This window comes from Falco rusticolus, chromosome 2, assembly GCF_015220075.1.
Source record: "Falco rusticolus isolate bFalRus1 chromosome 2, bFalRus1.pri, whole genome shotgun sequence".
Lineage (NCBI taxonomy): Eukaryota > Metazoa > Chordata > Aves > Falconiformes > Falconidae > Falco > Falco rusticolus.
The window spans coordinates 75405692-75431263 of NC_051188.1; the positions used below are offsets into that span (position 1 = coordinate 75405692).

Sequence of the window (25572 nt, forward strand, 5' to 3'; positions counted from 1 at the left end):
GAAATGGGCAAGTGGTGGTGAGAGGGATTTTTAAGCTTTGCTGCCAGAGAGAAGATAGCATTTCAAGATGGGCTTGAGTTACCAATTAAAAAAAAAAAAAAAAAAAAAAAAAAAAAGGCAAGCTGTTAAATAAAATGTTTTGAGTCACTGAGGGATGAAGTGTTGTTAGTGTTGTGCCATTACATGTGGATAATGATTAAGTGAGCTGAACAGGCAGTAGTTACAGGTCATTAAGTGTTACTTGAACTGCTACAGATCTGAATCAATTTGCGAATGACCGTAACTAAAATCTAGGATCCTTTTGTGTTTTCCAGGGTGCGCAGACTTGCATCTTCTGGATATGTTGACGCCTACTGAAAGAAAAAGGCAGGGATACATCCACGAGCTAATTGTCACAGAAGAAAACTATGTAAATGATCTGCAGTTGGTCACAGAGGTAAGACAGCACAGCAGCTTAAGTAGCAGGTTTTAATCACTCATCTTTATACATATATGTATGTAGACACATATGCATGTGTGTATGGGTGTGCATGAAATTAATGTTAAGCCCTTGTGTTACTGGCACCAAAGCACTGTCTAAAGTATCATTCTACTAAACCCTTTTTACTCCTGATTTTGAACGTTTATTTCTCATGTAGAAGTTCTTGAAGCTTGATGCACATTTTCCACATTCATGGTGGCACTCGGTTATCACTGTGATTTTCTTTAAATGTTAAAAGGTGCATCTCTTATGTGGAAGAAAGGGAATTAGCACAGGCAACTGACTTAGACAATTCTTTTGACAGAGAAGGAAAGCCTTTTTTTTTTTAAAAAAAAAAAAAAGAGGTCAAGATATGCAAACCTGAGACACTGTGAGATAAATGAGAACTTCCATAAGAGTCCAAAGTAAAATGTATTTTCAGTAGTATTATCACAGCAATCGTGGGATATTTTGCAGGAGACCTCAGACCAGACTAAAATTCCGAAGTTTCAAACAGATTATCCAGGTCAAAACCAACACAAATTGAAATTGTTCTCTTAAAGCCATGCACTGCTCACATATTGTTAGGGAACACCATGGATCCCTAGGGCACAGTGCATGTCTGAAGTCTCTTCCACTGAGTGTCAGGTGCTACACTGATGTAAAATTTTCTCACCTTCAGGCTAAGGAAATGAGCATCATCAGTCTTAGTCACTTTGATTATACTACTATATACTTTCTAATTTGCTTAATTTTCTGAATCTCTAGATCTTCCAGAAACCACTAATGGAATCTGAGCTGCTAACAGAAAAAGAAGTTGCTATGATTTTTGTTAATTGGAAGGAGCTGATTATGTGCAATATAAAACTACTGAAGTAAGTGGTTTTTTCCCCATACTTAGCAATAACAAAATCATGGGCCTCTCCCCCTGCTTCTACTTTTAGCTGCATGAAAATATTTGCCACTTATGCAAATAGTAACCAAAAGGACCATGCATTTTTCCGTGTTGGAAAAAGCAAAGTATTAACAACGTTTCCTATGACTTGTTGTTGTTGAGAAAAATCCAGCAGTTTTTTGCTGAGTAACTATTTGCATTTACTTTGCTCTGAGCATACATGTGCTTGAGAAGGCAAGATCAACTTCTCCTGCAGCATAGTGCCTGCCAAGGCTACCCACAGTCCTGTTGTAGGCTTTTACTTCCTCTGTCACAGCTCATACCTAGTTCCAGTCCTGTTACCCCTGAATGCAGAACAAGGGACAATAACCTCTGCCTCCCTTATCCTGAGTTAGCTAATGCATTCCTTTAATTATTGTAAGCTTATAGCACCTGAATGAGCTGTTTTGTGAGAAGTGACGCCCACAAAGCCTGGTTTCCTATGGATTTGTGCCTAGTGTACCGTGCACCCTTCCTTTCAAAGTCTCCAGCTACTGCAACCCCAACTGTCTACCATGAAACTCCATGCAGTGCAAGTACCCTTATTTCTCCCTTAATTTTCTGTGGCCTCTGATGGATCCAGTTCCTACTTGCATCCTTCTCACCCGTCCCTATTGCTTTGGCAAGACATAGTAAACGCTGTGGCTGATTCAGAGGAGGCACATGCACACAGGTTGCTCATCTGGTCATTGCCAGAGCCAGGATTGAGTTAAACCTGCATCATCATAACCAAGAGGACTAACAAAGTTCCTTTCTTCCCTACTGCTGACTTTTGTTGAACTTACAGGAATTTTACAACTTTGAGGTATCTTCTTTTTTGTAACATGTATTTGAAAAGGGCCCGCCCACAAGTTGAAAACAGTGGCAGTGATGGGACAGATATCCAAGGCAGCTCAATGTCAATAAACCCCCTTTCCTTAGGAAACCAGGCTAAAAGTAGAAGTTGCTTTGAGCTTAAAGTAGTGAGAAGGTTTTTATCTCTCATTCACTAGCACATTAGTTAGTCTTTTTCTAAACTAATAGGAAAGGAAATTATATTCTTTTTTATATTGTATCTGATCTGGCACTGCATTAAGTGATGTCAGATAAAAGTTTGGTTACCACAAGAAGGAAAAAATGTTGGCTGAGGTTGCAATCTTGATTATTGAATTCTTACAATATGCAATAAATCTTGTGGCTGATCTACTTGTTATTCAGGGGTCTATTTGTTTCAATAATAAATAAGGATCTTGCCATTTATTTCAGAAATGAGGAATCATTCTTTAGTGGTCTACTTATACAACACACATGACCTTTTCGTGTTTAGGGCTTTGCGTGTGCGTAAGAAGATGTCTGGAGAGAAGATGCCAGTGAAAATGATTGGTGACATACTGACAGCTCAGCTGCCACACATGCAGCCTTACATTCGGTTCTGTAGCTGCCAGCTCAATGGGGCAGCGCTCATCCAGCAGAAGACAGATGAAGTCCCTGAGTTCAAGGAGTTTGTTAAAGTAAGAGAAGAAGCAATCACCGTTAATTTTGTACGCTAAATTTAGCTCATCATTTTGCTAATTTGCAGAACACAGTCTCAAATAGTGCTCAATGTTAGGCTAGAATGAAGAGTCTTCAGACTTAAGCACTCACTCAAGGAGTACGTTTTTTTCATTGAAGGAGTACATGTTTTCAAAGAGCTCTGGAGCTCTAAAATAGTTTGTTTAATCATGGTTTTGCTGTAAAGTGCTGGGACAGTAAGAAGAGGCCCTTCTCTGGTACAGGCAAGGCAGGTGAAGAATACGTTGTAAAAAAATACTAGAAATTCTACTGCACTGACTGTGATCTAAGAACAGATTTAGCTGAGGCATGGTGTTCATTTATTGCCTTACCTTTTCCTTTCTTGGAGGGGCTCATTTTCCAGGGTTTTAAACAAACTGACTAACAACATTTTACCTCTCTAATGTTTCAGAGGTTAGCAATGGATCCTCGCTGTAAAGGAATGCCACTATCAAGTTTTCTACTAAAGCCTATGCAACGGGTAACAAGATACCCACTAATAATTAAAAATGTACGTTCTTTTGCAAAGATGATGTTTTTGATGCTGCTTTGCTTATAGCTTGATTAGAGGGTAGTTTTCCTATTTGTGCCAAGCTTTGTCACTGTTAGATATCTGATGTGCCAGGGAACATGGGAAAGCCTTTTATGTTTGACCACACTAGAGAAGATGCAGTAACTCATTTGGCTTCAGCAAAATGACTCAATATTTCCATTAGAAACAGAGGTGAAACTTGTGCACAGAGAACCAGAAGGCAGTAAATTCTGAATGAAAACTTTGAAATTCAGGTAACAGGAGTAACAGGTCAATCTTAAGCTCATCTTTGCCTTTTTCCACAGTATCATTCCCTCCCTGTAGTCTGGTAAATGACATTCAGTGTGCAAGCCTGAATGCCAGATTGTTGCAAGTTACCTTACTGTGCAGCTTACATCACTGGATAACTTACAACCCTTTCCTAACTTTCATTTGTTGCCTAACACTTACCATCCTGAATAATGCTATTGAACTTGGCCCAAGACTTTTGCAGGAAATAATTATAAATTGGATGTTGACATTTAAGAGATTCCTTAGAACAGTCATTGCTATATTTCTGTGTATGGCTGGAATTTGTGTACTTATGTCAGAAGAGTGAGCAGTGTACTGATGCAAAGGCTCTGCAGGCAGGCGTTCATTTCAGCTGTTCGCAAACAGACTGTGAGATTGTCTCCTATTTTTCATGTTTGTCAAAGAGGAAAAGGAATGTGGAACATTCTGGCTCTGATGAAAATGAAAAAATAAAAATTATAGAGCTGACAATATGAATACATTTTAACTGCAGATAACGGAAAAGGCTAATGTATTTTATTTATCTATAGATTATAGAAAACACTCCTGAAAACCACCCTGACCACAGTCACTTGAAGCATGCTCTTGAGAAAGCAGAAGAATTATGTTCTCAAGTAAACGAAGGTGTGCGGGAGAAGGAAAACTCAGATAGGCTGGAGTGGATCCAGGCTCACGTTCAGTGTGAAGGCCTGTCAGAGGTAAACAAAGTGCTGTCTAGAGTAATGTAAATACAGGCACACTTCTCCACCAGTTGGGAAGATACCATGGCTCACTTGCAGCACTGCATCAGGGGACAAACAGTGTAATTAATCAAGTCATACAATCTCCAATCCTTTGTTTTCATCTTTGTTTGGCTCCCTTTCACTCCTGCACGTGATCCTTTTTGCTGATCGTGTTACGGCCTTCAATATGGTAAATGCTGCTTTTGTTGCCTGGCTCTGGGCTAGTACCAGGTTCAATGCCGCAATTTTCAACCACTATTTTCCAGTTTCACAGCTCTTTATAATACAGTGGTTATTGGACTGCTGTATGCCATCCTGAAGCTATACCTGACCATTCTGGACTGGAGTGCTTTAAAACTCGTAACAGAAAATATTTTTTGTGATAAAACTTTGTAGACATTTTGAAAATTCAAGAATACTGATCAAGTCTCTCTCAAGACTTTACAGAGAGAACTACTGCCTCCCATTACATACTGCTTTTTAAAGTAACGTGCTGAGTTTCTCTACAGAAGCTATAATGAAAATATTGTGTCAGAGTATCTTGCAAAAGAATGGAGGGTATTTTGATGGGCTCCCTATTACTGGTGAAGATAATAGAGGCAGACAGATCACAGCTTAATTTTCAAAGTATGCACTGAATTTTCAGTTCTAGAAGATAAAAAATAATAATTACTGGTTGGTTTATAAACTGGAAAAAATTGCATTTCATCTTACGAAATCTGTTTCAGAATAAAGACATGTATGACAATGTCAGAAGGGTCAAAGACACATTCAGCTGTCTTACAACTACTGCCTGAAGGAAGATGGCCTCTTTTATCTTTTGTACATGATGTCTGGCCCTAGAACACCAAAAATATTACCTGGAAGACCAACTGGCTGCTTCAGTAATGCCAGTAGCAGCAGCCTTGAGTCCTGGGCAAGGGGCAATCCAGTTTTCCCCTGGTTTTCTGTTTGAGATGTTTCTAATCTGTGAAGGGAGCCACCCCAGATCTAGCTGCCCAGCCAACTAGGGTGGTGAGAACTGTACCATCACCTAGCAAAAATAAACCTGACAATGACACTTTAGGAAAGGGCAAGCCTCTAACCACCTGGTAATAACCTCCAGATGTCTTAAATTCTGCCAGTTCCAGCCAGCGGTCAGCAGCCGTCCTCTAACCCCAGGTATCTTGTGTACACAAAGACAGGCTATCTGGAATTCCTTTGGTATGTTTTATTGGGTGAAACTCAAAGACAGTTCAGAAACCCAGGCCTTGTTAAGAAAGCTTAGCATTTGGAGAGGCCATTCGCATAGCTACTGCTAATCCAGGACAAGTCAGCATCAGCTCAGTTCCACTTGCAGAGATGCATGCACATGGCAGAGAAACTCAAAAGGAATTTTTGGCTTCTCTCCGACTGTCCAGGCAATGCCACATGCAACTGATAGGCTGCCTTGAAGTTAATTTTCGCGTGGCCTTTCTATGACTTGCACTGCTTATCATGCGCAAGGCAGAGACATTGCTCATCATCCCTGTGACACCAATTGAAACCAATGTCAGGACTCAAAACTGTATTTGATCTCTTTCAGGGGAACCTCGATTGTTTTACTTTATACAGTGCGTTGTTGTTCTTCTTCTACTTTTCGCAGCAACTCGTATTTAATTCTGTTACAAACTGCTTGGGACCACGCAAGTTTCTGCACAGTGGGAAACTCTATAAAGCCAAGAGTAACAAGGAGCTGTATGGCTTTCTGTTCAATGATTTCCTTCTCCTGACTCAGATCATAAAACCTCTTGGCTCTTCTGGCACAGACAAGGTCTTCAGCCCCAAGTCTAATCTGCAATACAAAATGTACAAAACTGTAAGTACCCCTCTTAAGTGGGGGCTGAGATGGTTATGCGCTAACAGTGCATATAGCGGGCAGCAGCTCCCATACCGGGGGTGTGGGCAATAGCCTTGATATAGAAAAGGTTTGAAAGCTTTGGCGTACGCTGGAGATTCCAGCAACTGATTGTGAGAAAGCTGGTTGTTTGCCTTAGTGAGGTAAGAAAGATGCTTTTGGAGTTTTGCTAAAACAACCTCTTCAACAAGAGGCCACGTGTGTCAGGGAGTAACGGGGAGAGTAGTGTTTGCTACTCTTTGTGGGAAAGGGGAGACTGCTATGCTTCGTGAGGCTGCTTGTTTACTTCAGGGGAAGTGTTCCCAGACTCTGGAGGCAGCTGTATCTTTGATAAGAAGAAAGTTTTTGAAAATGACATATCTGAAGAAAGGTGGGAGGCAGGCAGAAGGGGAAAGATACTGCAAGCACAATCTGTTATAAATTGCTCTGTGTTGAATGCATCTGTTCAGATACTGTGCAGTAGAACTCTAGCTTTGCCTAATGTTTTACAGCCCATTTTTCTAAATGAGGTACTAGTAAAATTACCCACAGACCCTTCTGGAGATGAGCCCATCTTCCATATCTCCCACATTGATAGAGTCTATACGCTCCGGGCTGAAAGCATTAATGAAAGGTAAGTACCTGTATAGGCCATGTTAGTACTGAAAAGTCTGGTGCAAATGTATATGATGTACATACACATGCATAGCAGTCTCCAGGCAGTTTATCTTACAAGACTGGAGAATTGTAAGATAAACTTTTGCTTGAGAATACGGTGGTACTCAGCATTTGAAGAGGAGGGAGAAATAATGACATTTCCTGAATTCTGGTAAGACCAACAGTGAAATAGCTAGTAGGGCTGAAATACAGGCCGTATTTCCTAACATTTATGTTAGCATAAGGAAGCCAAAAGATGCAATGCTATCTTCTTCGGTTACCATCTGTTTGTGCCAGTGCAGGCATTCTTATGGCTGTAAGTTGAATTAGATTGAGGAAAAGGACAGAATTAGAACTTGAAGCAAAAACCTATCAAACTAAACCCAGTTAGTTTTAATCTGGTTCAGTCCAGACTGAAACAGTCAAAGGAACAGCAACCTCAAAATGTCGGCTCGTGATTTTTATCTCTGGCAAGCTTACAGAGAGAGGACTACACTGACTTATACTGAAAACATTTCTCTATGCAAATGTAAGGTCCTGAAAGGTAACTTTTGTTAAAAAATGAAAGTTGGAAGTGCAGCAAACCTCCCCCCTCCCTTAGTATAGACATTGTATTATGTCGGCTTCAAATGTATGGCTCCTAAAAATTCTGATACATAAAAATATATAAAACATCTTTGCTCCCTGCCTGCCTGACAGTGTTATTCATTATTATTTATACACACAGTTTTTCCTTGCAAAAGATTGTACTTTTGTGGGTCCCGTTTGTCCTTTGGGATGCTGTCTGTCCATCTGTGCCACAGAATGAACGAGCATCATGGTTAGACCCTTGGTGATGAAAACTGGCACAGCCTTTTCACCTTAAGATCTGTTGTGGGAATCAGACTCTAGCAATAATCATCCGTTCTGTGTCAGAGCACTCAGAGCAGCAGTCAGAAAGATTTAAACTCTGCACTGCCTTCATCCTACCTAGCTCGAGGAACATCAGTGAGATGCTTAGGCACACTATGCTGGACCATCAGTGGAAGGAGCCAGATCTTCACATCCTGAATGGCCTCTGGAGGTGCCTGTCTCTCTTCATTCACTGCAGAGAGAACCCGTGAAAACTGTTATCTGAATTTGGCCGCTCTAGTCAAATGCCTTTGACTTTCTTTTATGCCAGAATTGCTTACTAAATAAATGCAGCATTTTAAGTGAGATACTTTCAGGTTTTCAACATAAGAGCAAATAAAACATTAGCATCAATGGGTGATTCATTTACCCATTTAATCTTAAAAGAACCTTTATGATCAAAGGCTTGGTATACTTCTGAAGTTGCCATTTAGGGCTGAGCTGGAAGGCAGAATTGTCCTGAAGTGTTTAGTTTCTTGAACAGCTTTCTGTGCAGCAGAATGTGAGTGTTCAGACCCAAATCCCAGCCAGTATCAGAGCAGCAGCTCTTCATTTTTGGATCAGAAATGGATCCACAACTCCTAGGTTCTCTCATTTTTCCTTGACTCAGGTTTCAGGCTCCCTTGTATGTCACATCAACTCTTCTAAACCCCTGAAGTCCCTTGATACCCCTTCTTCTGTACTTCTTTGTCAATCTTTCCACTCAGTCTCTGAAGTATGAAATGGTTTCCCAGGAGACCTCATAGGGAACCATGATCTTTTGTCATCCATATAGTCCTTGAGTTGTGGTTCATGTGTCCCGAGGCTCAGAAAGATTTTTGGTATGAAACCTCAGGGGTAAAGAAAAGGGGACAGCTCTGCAACATAACTGTCTTGTATCTACTAGCTACAAGAAGTTTGTTTATTACAATAAAGCAGAAGGATTGGTGAAAGCAAGCCTGTTGTCTGTACCTTTTGGTTTCTCATCCAGTCCCCCTTGCTTGTGATTCTCTTGAGCTTTCTTTGTGTGGTGGGATCTCCTGGCTTAGGATGGTTACATTTCTGCAGGTGCTACACATTCCAGTAAGATCTCTTCCAGGCAGACAGCTTCAGGGTAGCAGAGCCTGTGATGGGGCCAGAGCCTTGGTTGGGAAGGAGGGACAGCTTTACTTTTGTCTGCTGTGCTCCGGGGAAGGAAAATGGAAATGGTATTTTGCAACTTTTTTTTCCCATTCCTTCTGAAGGACTGCCTGGGTTCAGAAGATCAAAGCTGCTTCAGAACTATACATAGAGACTGAAAAGAAGAAGAGGGAAAAGGCCTACTTAGGTACAGCATGGGATGTGGGCGTCTTATCTTCTGTGGAAAAGCCCAAGGGCAGGCAAATACGTTAATGACTTTTCTCTCTCCTCTTCTGTTTCGCCACAGTTCGCTCACAAAGAGCAACAGGCATTGGGAGATTGATGGTGAATATTGTCGAAGGCATTGAACTAAAACCTTGCAGGTCCCATGGTAAGTGCCTTTGCCTTGGATTTTTCATAATATGCTCTATGAAGAAGACATTCCTATTTGTCTGACTGACTTTGAAGGAGGTTCTGTCCAAAACATGGTTTTGTTTAATGAAGCAGTTTTAGTGAACTTAAAATATGCAGAAGTGATTTCATGCAGTTCAGTAGCCGTCATGCAGTTGTCCTGCATTAACCCATTTATTTCAGGCAAACTTAGTTTCCGCCACATAAGCCACAGCATAAGAGATCACAAGTCACCAAGTCCCAAAATGAAGAGTGGAAGGTGCTCAACACCTTGCAGAACTGTGTCCCTGTTCATTATAACGGCAGTGAGGCCACAGTCTTTTCCCCATTATATTTGCTATAGGACTAAAAGGATATTTAGGAGGAAGATCACACCCCTAAAAATGTGATTACTCTCTTCCCTTTGTTTCCATCTTCCCAGGAAAGAGTAACCCGTACTGTGAGGTGACAATGGGCTCTCAGTGCCACATTACCAAGACAATACAGGACACCCTCAACCCGAAGTGGAACTCCAACTGCCAGTTCTTTATCAAAGACCTCGAGCAGGATGTGCTCTGCATTACAGTGTTCGAGAGGGACCAGTTCTCCCCAGATGGTACGTAGGGGGCTGCCACCCTTCCAAGGGTGTTTTCAATCTCCTGTCTTGAAGAGATGCACGCCTGCTGAGGTCGATCATAGAAGCAGAGAATGGTTTGGGTTGGAAGGGACCTTTAAAGATCATCTAGTTCCACCCCCAATATTGAACCCCTTTGGATATCGGGAGCCTACTCATCCTTGCTCCCTAGTGGAGTAATGCTAGTATCTGCAAAAAGAATCAAGCTCTTTTTTTTTTTTTTTTTTTTTGGTTGGGTGGGGGTTCCTTCTTGTGCAACTTGACAACAACTAAAGTGTAGTTCACAGTTCTGCCAAGTCTTTAAAAAACTCTGGATGCTGTTTGGAAATGGATAGGTTCATGCAGGAGGGAGAGAAATGTCAAGTTCCTAGAACATGCAATAACATTGGCAGAAATGAACCCAGGATTCCTAACCCAGTCTTAACCTGGGATAAATATATGGAGCACTGAAGAGTGTATTTTGGAGTCATAATCTCTCAGGAAGTATTTGGATAGGACTGTCATTCATGTGGCCAGCGCCAGTTGGCCCGTTAACCTCGTCACTCATGTGATGCACTGCTTGGCTCTGTCATCTCCAGAGGGCTTCGCACTCGGTTTGAACTGTGCAGCAGCCTTTGGCCCCTTCTCTAACGTTTCAGAAAAGAAATAAGCTACTGAAGCAAGGCAGCTGTGAATTACATAGTGGATTTTTCTGCTTATGGGACCATTGTAATGCTGCTGCTGTCTCATATGGTCTAGCTAAAATCCTCTTCTATGCAGACTGGCAGCCTTTGGCTGCCTTCAGCTGCAGAAATGTAGTTGGACTGAAGACTTGTTGTCTCCTTTGGTTGTGCGTAGATGGAAGCTTAGTTCCTTCTGCAAATGAGCATTTTATTGCAACGTAAAACAGTTGTGTCATTTCTGAGCATGCTGTCTTTTTGCATTTCAGACTTTTTGGGCAGAACAGAGATCCGTGTGGCAGACATTAAGAAGGATCAGGGTTCAAAGGGACCAGTTACAAAGTGTCTCCTTCTGCATGAAGTCCCAACAGGAGAGATAGTCGTCCGACTAGACCTGCAATTGTTCGATGAGCCTTAGAAGGAAAGGGACAAATGTTTTATTTCAGTCTGAGTTCACTGCAATAGGCGCCTGCAGAAGCTGTCACAAAATCCTTACTGGTGTGGTATGAAACTGCTGCTTGCCCTTCACATGTAAGAGGGTTATCAAAGCAAACAGGAGCATCTTTGTGCCTTGATAATTCTCACTGAAAAATGAATCCCAATTTAGTGAGGAGATCTCCCTCGATTTCTCTATGTGGAACTTGATGTTAGTTTCCTGGGTTTATGAAATAACCTCGTTGTTTATTGTGCTCCGGTCTGAAAGGCTGGCAAACCACATAGGTTGCTGTGCTTGCTCCAGTTACCCTACTCTTTAATTTACATGAAGAAGGCAACGTTGGTATGTTTTGGAGGCTTTCGGCAGAGTTTTCCCCCTTAAGGAATTTTGTGCCTATTGCTCAGCAAAGTGGTTTGTAAATGTTATGCGAATGGAAGGAGCAGTTACACAGTAAGAAGATCTTTGAAGATCTTCATGATGGTACTGAAAAGACTTAGAAAATAAATAGTCTATATCTATAAACAGAGAAGATTCTATTAACATACCACTTCATGGCTCATGTTGCCCCTGAAAACAAATTATGTACAGGCCTTCTGCACAGAGATGCGTTGCACTTCAGAAGAGTCCACCCACTCAGTACCTTTGGAAGTTGCTGTTTTCTATAGCACAGTAAATGTTCGCACAGTAAGTGAAGGATTAAACATAGAGCCCTGCTGTATGTTGTGCTATACCACTTCAATACTTCTTTACTTCTGCTGCTTGATTGTGTGACTGCAGATGGATGATCGGTCCCCTGCAGCAGGGAAGAGAAAACCCCATGGCTCTAGCTGAGGAAGCTAATTCCTACCCTGCAGAATCTAGTTTGCAAAGCAATCGTTGGTGACCGGTTATTAACTTGTACCGTGCCTAACTGTGTTCTTCGACATCATGTTACTGAGTTCAGGGCAGCGGCGTCCTGTACTCGCAAAGGTGTTTGTGGCGAGCCAGGGTGATCGCAGGTCTGGTGGCAGCGATACTGGACGCGGCCAGAAACAGAGTGCTTGTGATGGTGCTGAGTGGGTAACCCCAAAGCAAAAGCCTTGTCATCTGGGGGAACGGCAGGGTTTATATATCCATTTGACTCTACGAATACACACGTATAGGCCCACATCCAGCAAACTCCCCGTTTGGAAAGCACCCAGCTTTAAGCGTGCACTTACGTCTCGTTTCCCCCTAAGCACATGCGTAAGTGCTTTGCTGAATCTGGACTCGAGAGAGAATAGACCCGTAAGAGTAAAATTCCTCTTTGTTCTGCTTGGATTCATTTTGTTCATGACTTATCATGCATACACTGGTATTTTTGTAAGGATTTTATTTCCGAATGGGAGGTGTCAGCCTGTTTCATTAGCATGTGGACGTTCTTGTGGAGCCTGTTGTTAGGTTTTGGTGTTCCTTGCATGTCCTTTCAGTACTGGTTTCCACCTTTCCTGTATAGGCGGTGTTCTCTAGCACTCCAAGTCTTATTGATTTCCATTAGGAAATTAGGATATATTCATAACAGATAGGTAGATACAGTATGGTAATAAGTGTAAACTGTGCTGGGAAGTGTCTGTGTATTATAATTTCCTAAAAGACCACTGTAATGTTTCAAGCAATGGGAAAAAAAAATGTATGTTGGAGGGACAACAAAGTTTACATTTCATACTTTTCAGAATCGCTTTATTATTTATTTATTGAAGATAGTGTAGAATTTTGTATCAGAAATGACAGACATACTTATGTATTTTTTGAAACAAAACAGAGATACACACTTTAGTTAGAAACTTTCAACTGACCACATTTTAGAGGGAGTGTAACTTCCTAGGCATGCATTTGTTTACCACTAACTGGCTGAAAACACGATTAAGAGAACTTTAAGTTTCTATTTTTCAATGTTGTTAAGAAAATTGTTTCAATTAAAATATGTAAATAGTACTAAACCCATGCTTTCCTAATTCCATATCAATACATTTTATTAAATATAATGTATATGAAAATACACATTGTTGTGGTAGGATAAAAAAAAGTGATAAAATCTATTAATGGAGTAACATTAAATGTCATTGTCTAACCTTTTATCGCTGTCCTAATTTTACTCAGTAGCTGTAAATACAACGAACATTCATTTCAGTGTTTAAAAAGTACCATCACTTTTTAATGGTATCATTTCACCAGCATGAATTATGGTAACGACTAAATAGATAAACAGGACAAAAAAGGCCGTGGGTGTAACACAGAGATCCTGGCCAGGTTTTCAAATGGAGCCTCAAGGAGCTGCATCTTCCTCTGAGACTCAACCGGTGTTGGAAGCGGGGGACCCATAGCTGCAGGGGCTCCTCTCAGATTGTGACCCTTGTCGTGGGCATGTACGATTGTAGCAGAACTGAGCACCTTCCCAAGCACCTTCCCAATCACCATCGCTTCTGATTTCCCGCTTACCCTCAATGCACAGCCGCGTTAAGCTCCTGTTAATGTCAATAGGAGTTACGCGAACATGAAGAGGATGAAAGGCTGGGGTTTGGCTCATGGATATCTAATGAATCCCTTGTAATCAGTCTAATCCTAAAGAGGAAGCTCGTCCTAACCCCTGTGCATCAAGGACAGAATGTATGTATACCCTTAGAGCCAGCCAACTGTGCATAGGGGTGTCGCTGTTTGCTCGCCCGCTTGCCCTCAGTGCTCTGTAGCATATCGGCACTGTTGGCTTCCCAGACTGAGCCGCTTTTCACCAGGGTTAACCAAAGGTTCTTAGAAACACGCTGCCTCCTGCCTGGTTTTCCCTGTTCAGGAATGCTGCAGTCTTGCACATCACTTTCCATTAACTCCACAGCTGCACAGGCTACAGGTTTCTGCTTTTCTTAGCCACCGTAGCTGCACAGGCCTCCTTCTCATCCAGGACTTCGTGCTGTAAAAGCGCAGGCCTTTGACTGAAAAGAGACTCATTATCTGCCTTCCTACTAATGCTTTCATAGAGAAAACTGTGAGCTCTCAGAGGCTTGTTTAAATACTGCCTGTGTTCTGAAGGGGCTGGGAAGGGAGAGGCACGCAGCGATACCTAGGCAGTTCGGCATCTCCGTGTGTGTTTACAAAGCCAGCTGACTTTCCCGCTACGTATGAAGGTTGAGCCATCTTCTTAGGAGCGCCGCGTGCTGGCTGTCAGGCCAAACGCTGCTAGTCTGTGCTACCACTACGAAATACCTGTATTGATGTAGACCCTGTCTTTCAGATCCTGGTTATTGATCTCTGAATATCTTTGTAAAGTAGCACGCCTAGGCTCACAGCTCCCTTTCCAGCCCCATCTAGATGTGTGTAAACATTTCCTAATGTTATGCAAAACAACCACAAGAACAAAATTGAAGGGCAGATAATACTTGGTCCCATTTTGGATTTGAGCGCAAATTTATGCAGATAAGCATCCCCACTAAAACACAGAGGTTGTAAACCCATACATATTCCGGGACTGGCTGGCTGCATTTGCTTTGGTAAAATTTATCCCTGTAGAGGGGCCGAGTACAAGGTCTCTCCATTACTCGTCCTTAAAATGAGGCACTGGCGAGACTGAATTGGTATATGGGCCACTGGGACTGGCTCTAAGATGGGGTTTCTACTTTTAGGAGGCTCCACTTCTTTGGAGAAGATGTTTTGCTTTGAAGTAATTCTTCAGCATCAAACTTCTTGGCTGGCAATCAAGCCTTTCTAAAAATAATACTGTGACTTTTTAATGCATTCACTGCCTTCATGGAAACAGTGGTCTTGCTGTAGATAAATCGGGAGAAAAAAGCCCTGGGAGAAGAGCGAGCAAAACCTGCAGCTGTGAGAAAACATGCAATGGAAAAAGTTGAACTGCTAGTTTAGTTTTCAACCTGTAATTCTGGGAATTGCATTTTCCCCTTAGGCACATTAATTTTAACAAGGAGAATGAGAATATTGTTTCTCCCTAGTGTTTCCTTGGTTTTAAGTCTTGTAGTAGAACTGAGCTAATGGGTCAGAACCTGAAAGGGAACACCACTTTTAGAAATTACTAAAATGACTTTTGAAAGATGCTGGTAGCTGGGAACGGGCAGAACATCAATATTGTTGTGGCTGCAGACAGGACAGGATACTGAGGAGAAAGGAAAGGAATCTTTTTTAATTTTCTTTTTTTGGGGGGGGGATGGTGATGGTGTTTAGTTTAAAATCAGATCTGCAGTCTCACAGCAGAACTTCAATTTTCCAGGACCCCAAGCATCCATAATATAACAGCAGTGATTAATAAACCACGTGTTTCTCCTCAGCCTGGGAGAGCCACGCTGGATTTAGTGCAGCTCTGTATTTATGCGGGAGTTTGCATGCACTTTTTTATAGAAGTGGAGCTTTTTGGTGTTTGTGACAGCCCTCATACTCCTCTTTCCAGGAATTACCTTCTGAGATATACCTCTGAGGTGCTTAGGCACCGTGTTGTTTCAAGATGCTTTCACAGGGACTTTATAGGCTTGTAAACATTGCTGTCAGGCTCTTTGCTTTCCTGGTGCCATCCAGGTAGCTCTCGTGACTGACCATCCGTGAGGTACACGGTTACGTGCCCTTTCCGTACAGGGAACCGGCTGTACCAGCATCAATGTGCCAGTTTTCTGTCTCTCGAAGGACTTGTTCCCCCAGCCTACAGTCCCATGAGGTATTTGCCAGCAATGCCGTTACATGTCGGCAGGGTGGATGTCTGTGCTTTCACCTGCATCCCTCCCCCTTTAGGATCCCCCCATCATTGCTCTGATTGCAGTAAGAATCAGCCTGGTCTTGTTGCTCTGCCTGGAGAGTGTTTTCTCCCTGTGGACAGGAGTCAGCCCTTCCAAGATGCCTCTGAGGGAAACCACCCGAGCTCATTGTCCTCTGCGCTTAGCCAGGTGTAGGTGGAAGCCACGCCTGGGGCAGGTTCAGCTCTCCCCCTTTCAGGGGTCCAGCCTGCCACCTGGGCATGTATCTGTGCTGTCCTCCCAGCAGCGCCAGGCTGTGAGCTCCCGCTGCCCACGTTGCGAGCCCATAAGCCTCCAGCTTGTTGCCGTTAGGTTTGAGGCTTATGTTGGAGATCACCCAGGTCCTCTCCCAGCCATGATTTTCCCCACCTGCTGAGCCTGTTGGCTCCCTCCAAGCCAAACACTGGCTGCATTGCACAAATCGATGCAGTGGGTGACTGGAAAACACATCTCGCCTCATCTCACTGCCTTGCTCTGTTGCGGTCGCACTAGGTTTTCCTTGTGCACATCTTGTGAGTAAACGGGTGCTTCTGGTTCTGTAACTAATTAAGTCCTTTGGAAAATATCACTCTTTCCCGCCCTTTAACCCCAACTCCCAAAGCTCGGTTACGTGGAACAGCGCTGTTTTAGGGACTCCTTGCCAGGCTTCTCCCTGACAGCTCATCTGGCAGCTGCCACCTCTGCCACAGCTCCTGGCTCAACAAAGCACTTCAGCAGATGCTTAACTTTAATTCGTGCCCAAATTCAGTGCAAAGGCATATGTAAAGCCAGCGGGGTGCCTGTGTGCTTTGCTGGGATGCATGGAGGAATTCAGGCGGCTTCGATAATGTAGAGCCTACATTATGAAGTCGGTTCAAGCTCTGTAAGGATTTGGAAGATTGCAATAGAGCATCAAACAAAAAGTCAAGACTAAGATGAAATACAGAAGTAGTCAATAGTCTTTTCAGCTGGATCTGTTTTCTTCCTTATCTTCCCAAAAGTGGTTTTGGCTACTGAACTCACCAGAATTGTATTTACCAGGCAAATCATAATTCTTATACTTACAGATTTGCAACACATTTGGAAGGACTGTAAAATAAAAAACCCACTAGGCTGACCTTGGCCTCGGAAATACCAAGTACCTTGCCAAGTACAGTGCTGGTAGAAAGCCAGCCTGTAAAGCCCTAAGAGGCTGCACACAGCTGGTGCGTTGACTTGGGCACCTTGAAAGACGGAGCATGTCGCTGAGCTGACACTAAGCCAAATAACTGATCAATTACAGAACTTTTTTCTAGATGCAATTAATTATTATATATTTTCTCAGCATGAGTTTTTATGAGGGAACTTTTTAAATGTTCATTTTACAATTTTTTTACCCTTTAAGAAGAAATAAACCACTTTTTGTTACATATGAGTAGGGTTGGGGGGGAAACGTGGATAATGCAGTTTTTGTAATATTATCGAATACATTTTCAAAACTAAGATGTGCCAAGTTCAGTCTTCTACTGCAACAGTGGTGTCTAGTTTCATATTGCTCTGCTTGCCACTGGGATATTTCAGTTTATTCAAATCCAGCAGTCAAAACCTTTGAAACACAGAAAAGCTGGGAATCAGGTTACATCACCTTAACTTTGAGGGGTTTGCTCTGTACGTACATTCCACATGTATCCTGGCATTTGTTTAGCCCCAATACTCTTGTCCTACATGCATATCAATGTATCTATAGTTAAATACATGCTTATATATATATATATTTGTGTGATTATTTGTATATATAAAAACACAGCTGTTGTCATTGTCAAATACTGAGTAAATCTAACAGAAAAGCATTTATAGGCACCCTTTTGTTTGTTCATTTAAATATTTTAAAATAAGACTGTCCTTGGGAAATTATTTTTCTGTACATAGAAGGATATATTTAGGACCTAATTTAAAAGAATAAAGAACTGCAGTAAGAATATATTAAACTAGCCTAGTTACTTGATATAGTTGTCAAAGGCTCTGCTGCGACCATAGGTGAATTCCTTGTGTTGCTTGTAAAGCTGCAAAAGTGTCACTAACCCTGGATTTAGTGGTTGGTTCTGGGATCTTAAAGCATCATGCAAACAAAGGGAGTTGGTGCTTCCTCTGAGACCCCGGCAGCAGCTCCTGCTTGCCATGGTGAGCACAGGTGAAAGGGGAGGGATGGCATGCAGGGGAGTAGGAGAAAAAGTGAAAAAATAGGGACAGAGCTAAAAAGTAAGAGCTTGGTGAGCAGCAGGATCTCTGCTCCCCCCAAAATCGTGGGTGGGCATCCATCAGGTGATGGATTGGAAGGGAAATCTCCCCCAGCTGTGGTGGCTGCACTGTGGGAAGGGCCTCATGGTGTAACCTGTTCTTGCCAGGAGGAAGAGGGAAGGTTGGGTGCAGGACTCTAGTGCTGGACTGGGTGCTTGGCCAGCTCGCTGCCCCTGTTCTCGCTTCCTCTCGCCCCGTCTCACCATGTCTTTTAGGCTCTCCCAGGTTTGCCACCACCACGCTCACCCCAGGATGGGCTGCTTTTTGGGGTGACTGGGCAGCACCGCCTGAAAGGTCACACCAGTGCAGAGGGATCTGCACCGACCCTCCTGCACCGCAGGCATCCATCCCACCTCGGCGAGGCCCACAGCAAGCTGCCAGCGCAGGTACGGGCTCCCCCCATGGCGAGACAATCCCGAACCCACAGGGAAAAGGCAAAGCTGCCCCCAGCCCCATGAGGCAGTGTTTCCTGGGAGGCTTCGGCTTGTGCAGAATTACTCTATTCCAGTCCTCAAGTTGCTGAAAAGGAATTTAGATTCTGGCAGCCTTTGTGGCTGTGTAATGGGTAGTTTCTACTTTGTGTTGGTAAATTGTTGAAAAAAAAAAGAAAAAGATAGCCATAGTATTTTTTTCAATGTTAATACTTAGAATTGGGGAATCCCCCTCGCCGCTGGTGGTGATGTTACTTTTTAGTGCACTTTTTGCTGCCAAACAAATGGTATCAATTAGTTCCTTTCTTTTTCTTCCCCCCCCCCCTTAAAAAAGGAGGTATTGTACTGTCTCTAGTATTCATATGATCCTAAAAATTACAAAGGCATTATAAAACAAGACCTGACCAAATAGGAGAAAAAGTTGTTTGGGTTTTTTTTTCCAGAGAAAATGGTATAAATTTGTATTGTTCATTTACATCACATCTAACTATTCTACAAGTGGAACATTCATAAAGTGAAGTTGGTTTCTTTTGGTTTTTTAAATCATTTGTAATAGGTATAATGAATAATTATGAATTGGACACCACTGTTTCTCATAAGAAAGTTTCGACTGTACTTTGGTTGCTGTGAATGTCTGGTTTCCTCAGCTATACTTGGTTAAATAATTCTATTTACAGACATGGTCCAATTAAGCAGAAGTCCTTAAAATGTGTTCACCTGTTTGAGGAATTGTGCCACTTCCCAGGCTGCAGTCACTGAGGTGGAAACTGCCAATACGGTTTTGGGCTGTGCAGTGTGTTTGACACAGATGAGACTGTAGTTGTGCAAGTGAAATTATGCAAGAATAAATCCAGATTTTTTTAAAGTTTAACTGTGTACTGTTACATTCTTGAGAAGGACTGAAAAAGAGTGATACGGTGTCAGACCCATTAAGTAAACTGCCAGATGAGTATTTTTGATAAAAGACTACATAGGTATAAGCGAAGTGATAGGGAGGGAAATCACTTACCAGCATTTAATGTCTGACAGACGCCACCTTTAATCCCTGTAACGCATTATTTGCATTTTTTTCAAGAGTGGAAAATTGAGTTGAACAAATCTGTAGTAAGACAGAAAGAACAAATTTTCAAAAATAGTAAGACCCCATCCTCCAAAGAAACCCCAACCAAAGGCACTTGCTTAATAGGCCAGGTGCCATTACTTTGTGCGTATTATGACTTTACGTCAGCAGCAGTTCATGCAGCTTGTCAGCAACCGCCTGTGCCATTGCTGCGTGAGAATATAGCAAGTCTCACGCTGATCTCTCCCCTAATTTTTGTGAATAATTACTGAACTTGGCCAGCTGCCCTGAGGGCAATACCCTCCGTATCCTGTTAAGCAAGTGGGTCCCTTTGTCCAGCTCAGAGGATGCATTTATTTTCACTTCTTCACAGCTGTTTTGGCACTGGGTTGGCACAGCGGGACTAGCCGAAGTGCTGGCTTGTAGATCACAGCTGCTGTAGAAGTAGGTGAGACGGGACTGTCAGGAAGCTCGCCAGCTGCGTGGGACTGCTTTGTCGAGGCCACATTTATCCAGTGGGCAGGGGCCGGCATCTCTGCTGCACAGCACCGACCTCTGGAAAGCTGCCTTGCCTCTGGAACAGCTTGAAGCACCTCACCGCTGCTACGGTGTGACACCAGGAGCAGAAAGCAGGGTGCAAGAGGCCCCTTTGGGCCCACGGCTGCCCCACTGTCCGCAGGCCTCTAGCAGACCCTCTGCTCCGCCTCTGGGCCTCCTGGGGGTCTCAAGTGCCACCCACCCTCATCACTGCCCCCTCAAGCTTCAGCGCTCCCTCCCCTGTCCCAGCACACACCCACCCTGCTGCTCCCACTGCCCCCAGGACAAGCACTTCATCCTGCCGCAGGGCACTTCCACCCCCAGCCCTTCCCCAGCCCTGGGGGGCTGCTGGGAGGCTGAGCACAGCCTTTACTTCTGCACCTCCGCCCCCCCAGGCAGGACGCGTGACCCACAGCCCTGGGCTGGCCCTGGTGGGGAAAGTACTTCCAGCCTGAAGCACCAGAGAAAGCACAGGACTAAACAGTCTCCCCTGCTGGCGCTGCTGCTTGTTATTAAAAACGTTCAAAAAAACTAGGTGGCTGGTTAACAGGTTTCAGTAAGGCAACTGCAATGAGCTAGCACTACCAATTCCACACCCCACCCCTGCAAGAACAGTATCCATCCAAAATTAAGTCAAACTCAGTTCTTGGCCAAGGACCAACAGGGAGAAAGAGGCAGTTCACACCCCTTCACAAGCCTGGTGAGGATTATCTAAACAGAAGACAGAGGCACAGAACTTTAAGAAAAAAAAAATCCATGTTCAAATGTTAACCAGGAAGCATATCCAGCTGGCCATGCCTAGGTGTGAACTCCTGTCCTGTTACAAACGTTTTTGTATGCAGTTGGAAGTTAACAACACCTTAGCCTCTCACTAACAAGCTTTTCCAGGGAAATTTTAGTTTCTCTCTCCAGCAATACTGATGTGGAAGTCAGCTGGGCCTGACATGGCGTTTGCTGCTGAGACACACTGATGACACAACTGTCTTAACAGCCGTTGTACTTCTAAAAGCATCTACCAGCTACAGTTCCAGTGTCAACACCTTCCACACACAGAAACAGCACAGGCAGCAGCAGGACTGTTGCTCCACTATCCTGACAGTACAGAGTGTTAAGATTTCTCTGGAGACTTACAGAACCTCAGCAGCAGTGACCCCATTTATCAGCTTCTAGAGCATTTTTCTCCATTTCCTTCAGAGCAACGTTCACCTGCCTTCAGGATGAGTTAAGAGTTTTCAAGCTGTCATGAAGTGTTCGGTGAGAACTAAGTGGAACTCGCCGCAGCTTCATCACCTTCCTCCCTCAGTGCTGTGCTTCCCAAATCAAAATACTTTACACCATCTATTCAAGAAGAAGTATTTTATTGTTTCCATCTGACAGGTTTCACTGTGAGTGACTAGGACAGCTTGCTAGATAGTCTCTTTCATGATTTTGGTGAGTTTCTGGATCTTTGACCTTGTTGACATGTCCACGTACTTCTCCCCAATATTGACAATCATGCCACCAAGGATCGACGGATCAATCTAAAGAAGAAACATTGAACAGAAATTCTATTAGCAAAAATTTGGTAGCCTAGCATACAATTTTTACACTAGTGAAAAAAGAAAAAAAGCTTTCAAAAGAGCCTTTTTTATGGTAACTTTGCAGTCCCTGTATTCCAAAGTTAAGATTTTATTAATTGAAGCAGCACCAGGTCTACAAGAAAGCACAGAACTATGTAATATAGCAACTGGATTCAGTAAAATAAGTTAAAAAGCGCAGCTTAACAGGAACTTGATAAAATTTGTTTACGAATCAAAAATCCAGACCTTGGCTTCCAGCTTCAAGACCTCGCCCTTAGCCAAGAATCCATTCAGAGCACTTTTTAGCTCAGTAAGGCTGGCGTCATCCAAGGGCTGAAAAATATGAACAGAAGACAAGGAAAATTAAAGGACTTGAAAATAATCAAATGATATAATGAAAACCCAGATTTTTTACTCAGATTCTTCTAAAGACAGACACTTCCACCAGCAAGGCAGTTTAAGCTGCCTTCTTGAACAGGAATAATCAAAGGACAGCACAGAAACAGCACTCGCTTTGTGCCCTCCTAATTTCATGAAACACTGTGTTATTTGTGCACATATTCCCAGCAAAAGCTTGATGCTGACATCTTCAGATGGCAAGCGTCAGGAATCCATACTTGCCAAAGTAAGCAAGCACTTGATGGAAAACCTTGAGATCTGCCTTACAGCAGTGTTCAGGCTATACAAGGAAAGTTTAATTTTGCTGCTCCTAACAATTGAGATAATCAGCTTGAGAAGAAGCATGGTTTCATGTAAAGCCCTGGGCGGTGACTGAGGATGCTGGCAGTGAGCTCCCAGCCCTGCTGCAGGCTTGCAGAATGCTCCTGGCTAAGTACATGTCTCCATCACCATGGAAGAACTCTGCATCCCTGTGGGAGAGACACTGTGAATCTGTCCTTGCCACCCCTACAAGTCGCTCAGATACCACTGAGACAGAAACAAACAGGACTTCACTGAAAAGTACTGGCTTTGTGTTACTGGCAATTTACATAGTTTCTATTTAATAGCTAACAGTTTGAGCGCCAAAAGAAACTAACAACAACAAAAAAGCAGCAGGAAAGTAACTTTACATATGAAATATTTAGGATAGCTTGTGGAAAGGTTTGCACTGGCCTGTGAGTCCACATGTCCCTGAAGGCTACCGCTTAGACTGACAACCTGTGCTTATGGCCTGAAGGGAGCCCGTTAATCTGAAGTGGATCAGTCTCTCTATTTCATCCAGGTAGGTAGCTCACTGTATCCCTACCCAAGAGCTATAGATTTACATCACACACCTAGCTGCCCAGCTTCCCACCCTAGCAGACCTGGGCATGGATCCGTTAACGAAGATGTTACTGAAGTGTCAGAACCACTGTGCCTCCAGCCTGTTATTTACAACTAAGAGATACCATCTTCCCTCTCGCTCTCCTGAGCAGCACCAGCCAGACTTGCCTTGCCTGCTACTTTTGAAAAAGTATTCCTACAGTTTCAGAGTTAGCTGCTTGTCCTGATCACTGCAGGTGGTGAATCAGGTAGCTGCTCCCTGTGAAGCACAGCACCAAGCACCACAGGCATTCTCAGTCCTATCAGATATCTGCCTTGCTCGAAATAATAGCTGATCTGTTAATTCTGACCTAATCTGTATGATCCTGATGACAGAAATAAGAATGCGGGCAGCTCAATCTGCAGACGAAGCTGACTTTTATCAGCCACTGGGTTCACACATAGGAAGGAAAGATGTAAGCTGTTAAGACTTAAATTGGAGGAACAGGTTTAATTTTTGACCAGTAATTGCTGGATATCAAAAAGCTATCTGCAGGAAAATGTAAATCTCGGTAGAGAGGAGATATTTCCTCACTATTAAACTAGAGAGAGCAAAATTAAGCTAAAGAAGTTTGCCTTTTATACTGCTACCCATTAAGCTCAATCGAGAGGTTCCTAACTCACCTGTGCAGTGGTGACTGTGCACAGCACTTCTCCACGGTATGCGCTCATGATCTTTCCAAACGCAGAAACAATCTCTGGCGTGTAACGCAAGCGACCGTTTTCAGCAAGCAAATCTGGAAGATGCAGATACATTGAAAGGGTTTAAAGCTCCCACCCCGAGCAGATTTGGTTAGCTAACAGTAGTAAAGAGTAGCTTTAGGTGTTTTTCTGAAGTCAAATGGTTACTCACTCATCAGGTTGACAATAATAGGGGACATCTTCTCTTTCGCTATGGCATCGTTCACAGCTTTTTGTTTAACTGTGCTCTTGGTGTGAGGGTTCATAACAACACTGGATAGCTTGGGGTCCTTCAAGAGGGTCTAAGAGGATACACAAACGCGATAAAGGCCAGGAGTTTTCCAGGCATTACAAGGTCTAACGGGACTACCCAAAGCAGGCGACACGGTCGTCCCGTGAGTAAGAACGAGGCCTGAAGCTGATGGGAAGTGAAACGGCAGCTCCAGGTGTAGCTCATTCACAGTGTATTTCCTTTAGAGCTCGCACTCCTCCCCAACAGTTCCCAAGCAGCTTAAGGCTGTAAGTGGGAGTCACGGCCCCCGGGAGCCGAGCCCACCCCCTCCCGACAAGCGGCAGCAGGGAACCCCGCTGCTCCCACCGCCGGGCGAGCCGGGAGGGCCGCAGGCCGCACACCGCCTTACCCACACTCGGCTCAGCTCCTTCTCCACCTGCTCCAGCTTCTTCTGCTTGCTGGCGGCCGAGTACAGCGCGGTGGCGTAGCGCCCCTCCAGCCCGTACACCTGGATCGGGGGCTGGGGGCGAGAAAGCGGGGGGGGAACTGAGCGCGGCCCCCAGCTGGGCAGCCGGCGGCAGCCCCCCCCCCGCTGCCGGCGGCTGCCCCCCGCCAACCCCCCCCCGCCGCCGGCGGCCCCGCCGGCGCCCCCCGCCCCCCCTCACCTTGACCAGTTTGGAGAGCGGCCTCGCCGCCGACGTGCTGAGCTGCCGCACCTGCGGGGCGCATAACGGCCGCCGTCGGCGCGCGCCTCGGGGACAGGGGCGCGCGCCGGCGGGAGGAGGTTCGAGACACCGACGCCCCCGTGCCCCGCGCGGGCCCCGAAGCCGCCGCCCCCCCGCAACTTCACCTTCAGGGAGAGCCCCGCCGCCGCCGCCATCTTCCCCGGCCGCCGCTCGAGGTCACCGCCGAGCCCGCTGCCGAGGCGCGGCAGTGCGCAGGCGCGCCCGCCCCCTGCCCGCCGGGCCGCCCCGCCGCGGGGCACGCTGGGAAGGGCCGGCCTCCGCCAGCCCCGCCGCCTGCCGGGGGCTGTAGTTCTGGAGCGCGGCCCGGGCGGCCCCCGCCTCCCCCTGCCCGAGCAGCCTCGCCGGGCGCTGCCGCTAGTTGGGGCGATAACCGGAGCGCCGAGGCGCCCCAGCCGCCCGGCCAGACCGAGAGAGGAGGCCGGGCCCCGTCGGCGGGCGGTTGTGCCGCCCGTGCTGCTCCCGTGGGCGCGGGCGGGCGGGCAGCCCTCGGTGGAGGGAAAGGGAGGGGCCCCTGTGGCGCCCCTGCCCCGCAGGGGCCGAAGTTCCAGTTGCCGGGCCTCCCCTCCTTGCCCCTTCGCACATCATGGTGTTGCAGGTGGCTCCGCCAGGCGCTCCGGAGAGGCGCAGAGTGCCCGGGGCCATGGCTCCCTTGGGTTCATGGCGGCCCCGGCCGCCCTGCACACACGCAGCGTTGCACCCGGCGCCTCAGCTCGCCGCGCCCGTGTCTGTGTCTCTGAAGGTGGAGGGCTCAGGGCACGGAAGCGAGCTCTGGGTGACAGGCCGCTTGGCAGCCATGCAGCTCCTGTAGCAGGGTGCAGCGACCCTCCACCCCTTCTCACGTTCTTTAAGGGCCTGTAACTCGCACACCCCCGCACATCCCCCTGTTCAGATGCACCAGAAAAGCAAGTGACACATGAGCTCAACAGAGAAA

The 25572-nt window shown here is 45.0% G+C and overlaps 2 protein-coding genes across 7 annotated transcripts in view; one reads left to right on the forward strand and one right to left on the reverse strand.

The window, feature by feature from the left end:
- The window catches only part of ITSN1 (intersectin 1), a 142101-nt gene extending 123402 nt beyond the window's left edge, over positions 1–18699 (forward strand). For 5 of the 6 annotated variants that reach the window (XM_037376400.1, XM_037376403.1, XM_037376399.1 and 2 more), the window contains 11 exons: positions 315–436; positions 1229–1335; positions 2701–2884; positions 3337–3435; positions 4278–4445; positions 6094–6306; positions 6837–6958; positions 9096–9178; positions 9278–9361; positions 9803–9976; positions 10923–18699. In XM_037376400.1, coding sequence (XP_037232297.1) covers positions 315–436; positions 1229–1335; positions 2701–2884; positions 3337–3435; positions 4278–4445; positions 6094–6306; positions 6837–6958; positions 9096–9178; positions 9278–9361; positions 9803–9976; positions 10923–11071 — 1505 coding nt within the window. In that variant the 3' untranslated portion in view covers positions 11072–18699. The remainder of the gene's footprint in view (positions 1–314; positions 437–1228; positions 1336–2700; positions 2885–3336; positions 3436–4277; positions 4446–6093; positions 6307–6836; positions 6959–9095; positions 9179–9277; positions 9362–9802; positions 9977–10922) is intronic. The other variant, XM_037376402.1, reaches the window with a different exon arrangement.
- A 2763-nt stretch (positions 18700–21462) lies between these two features.
- ATP5PO (ATP synthase peripheral stalk subunit OSCP) lies at positions 21463–24850 on the reverse strand. Its single transcript, XM_037376416.1, has 7 exons — positions 24746–24850; positions 24561–24611; positions 24305–24415; positions 23836–23965; positions 23607–23719; positions 21927–22013; positions 21463–21641 (listed from the first exon to the last, which is right to left on the reverse strand). Exons 1-7 carry the CDS (start codon positions 24773–24775, stop codon positions 21528–21530), a joined length of 636 nt encoding a protein of 211 aa, XP_037232313.1. The 5' UTR covers positions 24776–24850; the 3' UTR covers positions 21463–21527.
- Positions 24851–25572: the final 722 nt, after the last annotated feature.